We start from the raw sequence: 10326 nt of genomic DNA on the forward strand, positions 1-10326 counted from the left end.
TGAGGGTATAAAAGTCCAACTGATTTATACGAGCACTGTCTTTTTTGATTGTGAAGTGTGATAGATAATATATGATGGAAGAACATAGCAATACATAGCTTTGCCTTCCGGATCAGCTCCCTTGTCGTCACAACCGTGCGGTGAAGCACATACATGTGTTTCTGTTTTTTTATTAATAAATTTAATGAAAATTCCAGATTTGTATTAATATTCAATAGCTTTCAGGTCATGTCACCCACTGACTCTAAATCAATGCTGAAACTTGTTCAGTAAGTCATGGGAAAATTACTTAAAAGCCAATCTAATTGTTTATTGACTGATTGAGTGTGGGAGGAAACCGGAGCACCCGGAGGAAACCCACGCAGACATGGCGACAATGAGCAGGCTTTACACGGACAGAAAGAGGCCCGGAAAAAAGCCAGTACCTTCTGCTGTGAAGCCATAGTGTCAAAATTGACCACAAAGCCACCATGCTGCCCTCGGAAGATCTATGAGGGGTTTGATTGCACAACTTCCCAGAAGCCCAGAAAAACATGCAAAGAAACCCTACACAATTTAACACTAAGTTAATCCCTAATCAGTGGAGGAAACACAGCAGCTGAAAGTCTTCCTCAACCAAGAGACAACGTGTCTGAAGCAATTCTTCTTCTCCTTCTTCTATTCGGCCCGCTGTCTTCTGAAAATCAGAGGATATTTAAAACTCCAGCCGTACTTCAGAATGTACAGCAATTCAGACACAAGTGGAGGTGAATGTGACTTAACACGTGGTTGAGTCCTCAGATGTCTTCCCGTTACTGTCGGTGTTGTTCACTGAGGACTGTGACGTCTTGTTCAGTCCAGCCTGAAAACTAAACACACAAGAAAAGGTTTGAGTATTATACGTGTATACGTGTTTTGAAATTTGGTTGATTCTGGAGGCTTCTGAGCACTAAATCGGTATGATCATTAAATTCATAACCAGAGGAAATAATCTCACCTGATGGGAGGGAATGTGCTGTATTTCTGTTATGGGGCATTCAGGCGATATGGGGACTTTTCCAATCAGATCTGTCCCTGAGCTGCATCTTTTTTTTTTTTAAAACATATTTTATGTTTGCAGGAAAAACCGGAGCGCCCGGAGAAAACCACGCAGATACAGGGAGCAAACGATGACAATTTTGATTGGAAAACTCCCCAAAAGCCCTGAAAACCATGGAATAGACACCCTACACAGAACATTACTTCACATATCCCTAATCCTCATCAGCGCAGGAAACATGGCAGCTGATAGTCTTCCTCAACCAAGAGACAATGCGTCTGAGGCAATTCTTCTTCTTCCTCCCCTTCTTCTTTGGCCCAGCATCTTCTGAAAATCAAAGGACATTTAAAACTCCAGCCATACTTCAGAATGCACAACAATTCAGATGCAAGTGGAGGTGAATGTTACTTACCACACGTGGTTGAGTCGGTGTTGTTCACTGAGGACTGTGACGTCTTGTTCAGTCCAGCCTGAAAACTAAACACACAAGAAAATGTTAGAGTATTATACATATTGAATGTCATCACATCGCAAAGCTGCAACAAGGAATTTTGAATTTTTGTTGATTGTGGAGGCTTTTTAGGACCAAATCGGTTTGATCATTAAATTCCTCCTGCAATAAAGATCTTAATCTAGCTATCGTGTGGATTTGATTTAGAAGTGAGTAGAAGATAAAGGCAACACATTGTGATACTATTTTTGATCTTCTTACCTAACCGGAATCTCCTGATTTTCCAGCAGCGTTGAGTTCTCCGCTGAACTGTGGGGTCGAACCAGGATCACACCTGACGGAAGAATTTCTGGAGATGGAGTGCAGTCATCTGGTTGGATGTTACTGCTTTCTTCATCCCTCAATGGAGCAGCAGTGGGCTCACTGACTGTATTCTCCTGATCCTCCAGCAGCGTTGTGTTCTCGGCTGTCACAGGTGGAACAAGGATCTCACCTGATGGAAGAATTTCTGGAGATGGAGTGCAGTCATCTGGTTGGATGTTACTGCTTTCAATGGAGCAGCAGTGGGCTCACTGACTGTATTCTCCTGATCCTCCAGCAGCGTTGTGTTCTCGGCTGTCACAGGTGGAACAAGGATCTCACCTGATGGAAGAATTTCTGGAGATGGAGTGCAGTCATCTGGTTGGATGTTACTGCTTTCTTGATCCCTCAGTGGAGCAGCAGTGGGCTCACTGACTGTACTCTCCTGATCTTCCAGCAGTGTTGAGTTCTCGGCTGAACTGTGGGGCTGAACCAGGATCATACCTCCTGATCGAATTTCAGGAGATGGAGGGCAGTCGCCTGGTTGGATGTTACTGTTGTCTTCATCATCCAGGCCAGCAGCAGGAGGCTCGCATTCAAAGTCCTCATTTAAAGTCTGGACACTAAACAAGAAAACACACACAGAATTATCATTTTATTGCCATGAGGTACTCAGTCATGCAGGTCATGGTACATCTAAGGGTTGTATCATAGGTAACAGACACACACACACACACACATACTTCCGGTAGACTTTGGTGATGAATGGATGAGTGAGGATTTCACAGGGAGTGATCCTCTCATCTGCATCAAATGCCAGCATGGCCTTCAGGAGCTCGACACACTGCTCTCGCTCAACAGCCTCAGTGTTGTTTTCTTCCTCCAGACGCATCTAGTTAAAGGAAACATCAGTCAAATTCACCACCAGTCAAGTCATCCTCATGACCATGAAAAGTCAGTCAATCATAGTGACAAAGAAAGTTAATTCACACTTACTGCTTTCAGGTCATCCAGACATTTCAACCCACGTTTGTTCTTGGCTAGTTTATGGTGACGTTTAAAAAATTCTGAAGGAGTCTAAAAGAGGAATCAGAGTGGTTGTATTAATATTCAACTGTTGAATGTTACAAAGTGTAAGATAGATAGATAGATTACATCAAAATATGCAAGAGCAAGCAAAATGATGTTCCCAGGGGTGCAAAGTAATGACCCGCCTTCATCTTGATGGCCTGTGTGGTTGGGTAAGAATATAAGGGCAAGCCAATCAGAGGCTGAGCAGGGCAGTTAATCCTGGAAACAACACATGCTAATGCTAAAACCTCAGATTGTAGCTAAAGTACAAATGACTGTTTTTCATTCCATATTTTCTTTAAATATTTTTTGATTCCCTCTTCATACACATACAAGTACAAGTAACTGACAAATTGTCCGACAGAAATAGAGGACTTACTGTTTCATATGCACTGTATCCTTTGAACAGTTCAACACCACGGATCATCTCGAACATGGCACAGCCCAGGGACCACATATCACTGGCCTCATTAAATTCACCACCCAAAAAAGCTTCTGGAGACCTGAATGTGGAAGAGAAACATTACAGGATGTTTACATGAGAACACGTTACAGGGAGGAAGCACACAGCTGCTTCTTCACTGTAAAAATAGTAAACTATTTGTTCCTTCCAGTATATTAAAACAAATAATCTGTCTTACGTATATTGTAATACTCCCGGTTTGAATTTCTTGGCCTGTGACCTAGGAATGGCTAGACCGAAGTCTATCAGCTTGACTTCATAGGGTCGTTGGTCGTGATTCACCATCATAATGTTGTCCAGTTTGACATCAGTGTGAATCACCCCGATATGGGGTGCACTGTATGCATGTATTCGTATTCTTTCCATTTTTGTATTTTAAGAAAAAGCGGGGACTTTGAGTTTCTGCCTCTGACTGATGGCCTTTCCAGCACTTAATCATTCTAGGTCTTTTATTTTTCCCGCCCTGCATGTATTTTTTCTATTTATTATTTTTTTTCAAGGAAAAGTGTATCAGCTTTTCCAAAAGTGTCAAGCAGATTTTGTTTCCTGCTTGAAACATTTTTTTTGTGTTTAAACTATTCACTTATTTTAGGTAGAGGGAGTTGTTGGAAATCATTTGCACCCATTTGAGAGTGAGTGTGTAGGAACAGTGTTATATGAGTGAGTGTGAGTGTGTGTGTGTGCATGTGTGTATCAAAAAGGATTAAAATAGAAACCATTCAAAATGGTGCCATATAGTGCGGCACGCCTATAATAATCGACCTATATCTCACAATAATCAGCTTGTTCTTACGTAGGTGCTGCATCATGAGATCACTGCTAAGTGTGGACATAACAGGAAAACATGAAACTGTTAAACTCCATTTGTGAGTTTCGCTACTGAAGCAAGGCACTAATTCAAAACTGTTTATAAAGATATCTGACCTTTTACATCACTGGCTGTTTTACCTCAAGGTTCCAGACTAACACACCAGTATCACTGTTTCAGACATGCTTTTCTATGTTGCCTCAGTCACCTCAGTTAAATAATATGTTTGTAAATGTTATTTTGTATTCTTAAGAAAGACCACAAATAAAAACAAACACAAGAATGATAATCTTTGTTCTTTTCCTTAATCGTGTCATTTTTCGTACTTCATAATCTGAACAGCGCTTGCCTGACAGTTGTAGTGTGTGTAGAGCATAAACTGCGTCTCCTGCATGTGGGTCTAAATAGACTCTTCAGTGGAACTACTCAGACCCACCTGCCCTCACGGATTCTGCCCTCTTGTGCTCTTCAGGACTTGAACCCGCCTTGCAGGTACCGTGACGACCACATCCACCAAGTGAATTCAGTTCCATCTAGATTGAACGCCATCTTGTACTGAAGTGTTTTGCTGCCACACAAGAAGAAAAAAAACACCAAACATTTTTTTTGTTACTACATCACATTAAATGATATGATCTAGTTCTGCTTTATGCTTGGCTTAAGACAGGGTGAGATTTAGCCAGGTGGAGGAGAGTTTGATCAGCATGGGTGGAGTTAGATTTAGTTTAGTAAATTATTGGGCAGACACTCACTTCAGAGACACCCACTGATGACTCTTACCAAGTTTCACCCAGTGTCGGCGGCAGGAGGAGTGTTAAGCTCACTGCCAGGAGGCCGTTTTAGGGACCGCCAGTTAATCACTCAATTGTTTGATAGGTTTCATGTTTCGTTGTGCTGACTTGATAATATTAGTGAATGATTAAAAAAATACTGAACTGTTTAAAATTAGCACACTAATTTTCATTGCTAATGTGTTTCACATTTATGTTAAATGCTGTGTTCTCATCTCATAGTTTAAGTTGTATCATCTCATTTGTTAGAATAATATGCTCCCATATTATATGATTTTATCAACCTACTTTGTAAGTCATACATACAATATGACTTGTTTTTAGTGTGTGTGTGTGTGTGTGCAGAGAGGTATTGTGGGTTGTCTTGCTGTTAAGTTGTAATGGAGCACTTGCCATGGCTACTGATGATTTTCCAAGAGCTGTGAAGAAATGAATAAACACATGGAAAGAGATATATACATTGTATTTCATCAATATGGCAAATGAGAACGGAAATGCAACAATTTATTTAGCAAAAAAATGTTTTTATAAGACAATTGTTCATTTTTCAACAGCTTCCATGTCATGTGACCCAATGCTTCAAAACCAATGCCAAATTGTATTACTGCACAGGTTAAATTTTAAGGGGACTTTTGAAGAATAAAGTATCCCTGTGATGCGGCATTTTAATCTGAATGTGAAGTGATGAGACCTACTGTAACTCCGGATGCACACAGAAAATTATTTAAACCATTGAGCCATTTCAGTTTCTCTAATCTAGAAATTACATTTATATCACTGCACATAGGGACGTTTCTATGAAATTCAAAAACATTCTAGCACAAGGCTGACAACAAATTATGACATTATGACAAATTTACAAAATGAATGACAAACAAAAAAACATATCAAACACAGTGCATTTGCTGTACCTAATAATACTAATTATTAGCTAATAATGCAAACTAGTTTCAAAAAGAGCAAATTAAATAAGTCAAATTTAGTTTAAAGCCACATACTGCATCTAAAGGAGTATAAAAGATAATTTGGTACTTCATAGCAAATCATACAGTTTACATGCTATGACTTCACCTTCAAATTTACCAATGCTATAAGCAGCTTGCATTAAACACAATTATTTAAGATGATCAGTATGTTGGCAAACATTGAGGAGTGGTTTCCGACTCTGGACAAACGATACAATATTAAAAACATTTAGAACAATAAAATGTGTTTTGCCGACATGAGAGTTCACACAGGCTGAAAAAGTGTGGCTGGATATAAAAATCTGCTTTTTTTAAATAAACAAATGTTACTTCATACTAATTATGGATGGATACTGATACAACAACATTAATACCTCATTGTAGCTTTCACACACATAAATACACACTGAACATCCATTTTGGAAGACAGGTGTTTTAACATTGTTGATGTGAGTTTTATGATGCTTCGCTGTGAATGATTTTACCCACTGACGTGTTTCATCAGGTGCACATGCACTGAGACGAACCCAACTATATTCTGCTCACAGCTTCAGACACAATATAAACTGTTTGGTTTATAAGTGAAAGTGACACTCTGCTAAATCTGCTAGTCTCGACAGTACAGGTGCAGCGATGCCTCTTGGGGTTTTGGCTGTGCTCGTCTACATGGAGTGATGTCCTTCCTGCTTTTTGCTCCGTTTAGGCGTCAGAGTTTGATCGCTGTCCAATCAGGCGCTGGCTGTGTGGAGAGCGCTCAGCATCTTCCTCCAACTACAAGAGAGAACGGAGGGAACGCAAAAGTGAAAGGGGTTGTAATTTTTACTTTGAGAGACAGACCAAGTGGGTGGAGATAAGTGTGGATAAATTGTATGTGTGTTTGAGTTAGACCAGATGTGTGTGTTTGTGTGCACTGCTGACTTAGGCGGAGATTCAGGTAGACACCTGCCTCCACGCAAAAAAAAAACAAAACACACACACACACACACACACACACAGACACACAGACACACACACACACCTCCTCTTTGATTAAGCGTTTCCCGCAGGGTGCCAGCCCTCGGAGAGCCAATCCAACAATGAAGCACCAGACAGACAGTCCAGCCTCAAACGCTGACAACAGAGCACAAGGGATCCACAGCGCCATGGTGGTTTCCTGAGGGACAAGAAGTGATGTAAACGAAACAGTGTAAAATAGAATCACAGTATGGGGTTGAACGTCTCTCCTGTGGATGCTTTTATTGAATTTCAAGCCTCAACAGAGCGAAATGGGAAGAATCGGAGAGAATGTGAGGTTCGTACTCACGTAGATTCGTGTTGAATCAAATGGGCATTTGGCACTGACAGGTGACCGAGCGTTGATGGGCACTCCTGTGTCGTTACACCCCAGCATCAAGCCCTGCCCATTGTTGACAACGGTGATACTAATGGCCAAGAGAAGCCCAGTGCAGCATGCTGCCGAGACGAGGGTGTTCAGGAATGATGTAATTAGAAGTCCTATATGCTGGAGACAGAGACAGAGACATCTTATGAAAACAAAATGAATGGCTGGAGCGATCATATCAGAAGCTGAAAACAAATGAAAATCTTACCAGTTTTATCACACGAAGGTTCCTTGACAGCAAGATGGCAATAATCCCTGACACAATGCTCTGTGGGTTTCAAATGACAAGACGATTGTTTCAAGCTTAGCTTTGCCACTGAGGAGGGTTTGTAATCATGTGCCACATGAAGAAATCCTGGCCCCCAAGGACATGAGGCGATGTTTTCTAGTGGCGTGCCAAGCTGAGAAGACTAAGACTCCAAGAACAGAAATGATTCTTTTAATAACAGCAAGTGAGAGTTCAACCAAAGGAAAGCCAGTGAGATATATTTTGTAACTTGTCTTTTTGCTCTGTCATTATTAGTTATTACCTGTAAATACTGTAATAGCCTGTTTGGAGCAGCTGATACGGAGAACATATCAAAGAAAAGGTGACATCAACACCATCTAATCAGCAACAGCTGCCAGCTGATCCGACACCACAGTGTGATGAAGCCTGCCCGAGGGCAACTAGTGAAAGAGTCTGAAAAAACAGCTTCATCATAATGGGCAAGTTCAGTCATGATTGGTGAGAAAAAATACACAACATTATACTGAGTTAACAGTGCGAATCACTTTTGATGCCAACTTTCAAAATATTCTATGTGTGTTGATATGATTCACACAAAGTCACAGGAATGGATTCAAAGGTGATGAAAAAGTGAAAAGTTCTGATTAAATATACCAAGACTGCTTCCAGCTTCAAGCACAGAGGGTTTGGACAAAAGATGAATGTCTTCACTGTTAACTCACCAGCAGCCCGGAGGTGACGGAGATGATGTTGGCCACCGTGTACTCAGTGGTGATGTGCTGGCTGGGTTTGGAGATGTGGCGGAGGACATTGCCGTGGACGATAGCGCCGAGGATGAAGTTAATATGGCCGACCAGGATGAGCGTCAGTCCATTTCTCATCAGCCTCCTCTGCCTTTTGGTTCTATCTGGATGACAGATATAAAAGAAAATAATGAACACTTAACATTTGAGAGTCTGAATGCAATAATGAGTTCTCTTTCAGTTGGAAAACCTACGGTGACAGTTCATTTACCTCAAACCTTATTTGGCATTTCCATACTGCAATTTCTTGTTATATACTGGCCCACATATAGACAAGAGAGTTGCATCTGCAGTAAGTAAATATCAGCCCTGTTGATTTATGGGTCTAAGCTCTATATGTACATTTACGTTGATATACATTTAAATAAGTAGGCAACATATGTCACATGCTCATATATATATATAATATACATATTAAATGAGAGTAAAACTGAAATGATCCTATTCAGACAAAAGTTTAGGTGTGATTTCTCATGGCGACCTGACTTTGAGGCGCAGGTACAGAGAGATGTGCAGTCCTGTTTTCCTTCAACTCAGGAAACTTTCATCTCATGCTGACTTTGAGAAGGTAACTCTTGCTTTCATCTCGTCTCAGCTAGCCTGCTGCAACTCACTCTAAACCTGTCCCAGTCAAAAATCGATTTCATGTTAACAACTTGTTCAAACTTGCCAGAATTTTAACTGGCACTAAACGCAGTCATATTACCCAGTCTTAGCACACCTGCACTGGCTACTGATAAGTTTTAGAATTGATTTGAAGATTGTATTGCTTACATTTCAAACACAGAAAAGGAGTAGCCCCCACCTATATTACTGACCTCTAGATCTTCAGGGAAGTCAGTCGACTGAGCGCCCTCTCAGTCAGAGAACTACGCTTTGAAACAGCCTGTCTGAGGAAGTCAGGCTAGCAAAATCTGTTTTGTCTTTTAAATCTTCATCATGTTGTCACCTTTTCTCTGAGTAAACACTTTGAACACACTATTTGGTGAAGTAACCCTATACAAATTAAGGTATTATAATTATGCATTAGGTGTAGAACGAATGTCAAAAGGCCTTCATTTTGTGAAGCAGATACAGGACTACTTCACTCCATTATCTCAACTAAAGTAAAATGAAATATTGGACTGTTTCATGAGCATAAGTAGGATATTTTCACAGAATGATTTTCAGGTGAAAATGAAAGTCAAACTCGCCAACAAACATCACACATTACAAATACAACACTTGTAATGAATTAGCAGTTATTCTAACATCTCAGAAGTCATGCTTTTGTTGTCTGGGTCTTCTAAATGTTAACACAGTCAACAGGTTGGTTCACATGGAGGCTGTTACTCGACAGTTTACTGTGAAGTCTGGACAGAGACATTTGCATAGAAAGGCTTCCCCCACTCCCCCCTGTGAGACCTGCTGTGCGCCGAGTCAGAGAGAAGAGGAAGCAGTGGACAGAAGTGACACTTAAAGCCTTCAAATTATTGATCCGCTGCCAGTCTCGTTAAGTGTTGACAGCTCACTTCCTAGAGTACAGTAATCTACACGCACTAACACAACTCGCACATGCAGCGTCGTCAAAATGAGAGCGTATCGTACCTGCAGGCCTGATGCCGAGAGTTACACCCGAGGAGGGAGAACTAACGGCGGACACATGAAGCTGTAACATCACCACATGCGTCTCATCAGGTGAAACTGGCTTCTATAATCAGACAATCACTCACCTGTGGTGCACATCTCTGCAGCGTCTCACACGTTTCGCTTTGAATAAATCAACGTCCGTAATGCTCGAGCACCTGTCCAGCACAACAGAAACTCCAACGTCCCTCTGTCAACTTCCTGTATGACGTCAGCAGATTCACCTGTGGATCACCTGCAGCTTGCTGGACGCTGAGGGGCGCAACAGTCTGTACATGTACATTGTGTGCAGTGATGGGATGTAACTAAGTACAATTACTCATGCATTATAATTAAATGTAATTTAAAATGTAAGTTTGAGATACGTATACTTTAAACTTGCACTCTACTACATTTTTGAGGTAAATATTGAGCTTTGTA

At 41.0% G+C, this 10326-nt stretch overlaps 2 protein-coding genes across 2 annotated transcripts; both read right to left on the reverse strand.

Annotated features, from left to right (window-relative positions):
• Nucleotides 1-1938: 1938 nt before the first annotated feature.
• On the reverse strand, nucleotides 1939-4377 carry LOC119018069. The gene is made up of 4 exons (XM_037095422.1): nucleotides 3220-4377; nucleotides 2766-2846; nucleotides 2513-2661; nucleotides 1939-2392 (listed from the first exon to the last, which is right to left on the reverse strand). Exons 1-4 carry the CDS (start codon nucleotides 3295-3297, stop codon nucleotides 1939-1941), a joined length of 762 nt encoding a protein of 253 aa, XP_036951317.1. The 5' UTR covers nucleotides 3298-4377.
• A 1028-nt stretch (nucleotides 4378-5405) lies between these two features.
• On the reverse strand, nucleotides 5406-10150 carry LOC119018834 (keratinocyte-associated protein 3). The gene is made up of 6 exons (XM_037096838.1): nucleotides 9993-10150; nucleotides 8200-8384; nucleotides 7457-7516; nucleotides 7171-7368; nucleotides 6886-7020; nucleotides 5406-6638 (listed from the first exon to the last, which is right to left on the reverse strand). Exons 1-6 carry the CDS (start codon nucleotides 10003-10005, stop codon nucleotides 6567-6569), a joined length of 663 nt encoding a protein of 220 aa, XP_036952733.1. The 5' UTR covers nucleotides 10006-10150; the 3' UTR covers nucleotides 5406-6566.
• Between the last annotated feature and the right edge of the window lie 176 nt (nucleotides 10151-10326).

The sequence above is a fragment of the Acanthopagrus latus genome, chromosome 4 (assembly GCF_904848185.1).
Source record: "Acanthopagrus latus isolate v.2019 chromosome 4, fAcaLat1.1, whole genome shotgun sequence".
NCBI classification, from domain to species: Eukaryota; Metazoa; Chordata; class Actinopteri; order Spariformes; family Sparidae; genus Acanthopagrus; species Acanthopagrus latus.

Excerpts from the sequence above, each read along its gene's own strand:
- LOC119018069 (XM_037095422.1), bottom strand. The coding sequence starts at position 3,297 with ATGTGGTCCCTGGGCTGTGCCATGTTCGAGATGATCCGTGGTGTTGAA. Across the intron at positions 2,847-3,219 it reads GATACAGTGCATATGAAACA|ACTCCTTCAGAATTTTTTAA; the intron begins GTAAGTCCTCTA and ends TTCCTCTTTTAG. Across the intron at positions 2,662-2,765 it reads GTCTGGATGACCTGAAAGCA|ATGCGTCTGGAGGAAGAAAA; the intron begins GTAAGTGTGAAT and ends TCCTTTAACTAG.
- LOC119018834 (XM_037096838.1), bottom strand. Across the intron at positions 7,517-8,199 it reads CCGTCACCTCCGGGCTGCTG|AGCATTGTGTCAGGGATTAT; the intron begins GTGAGTTAACAG and ends TGAAACCCACAG. Across the intron at positions 6,639-6,885 it reads AACGCTTAATCAAAGAGGAG|TTGGAGGAAGATGCTGAGCG; the intron begins GTGTGTGTGTGT and ends TCTCTCTTGTAG.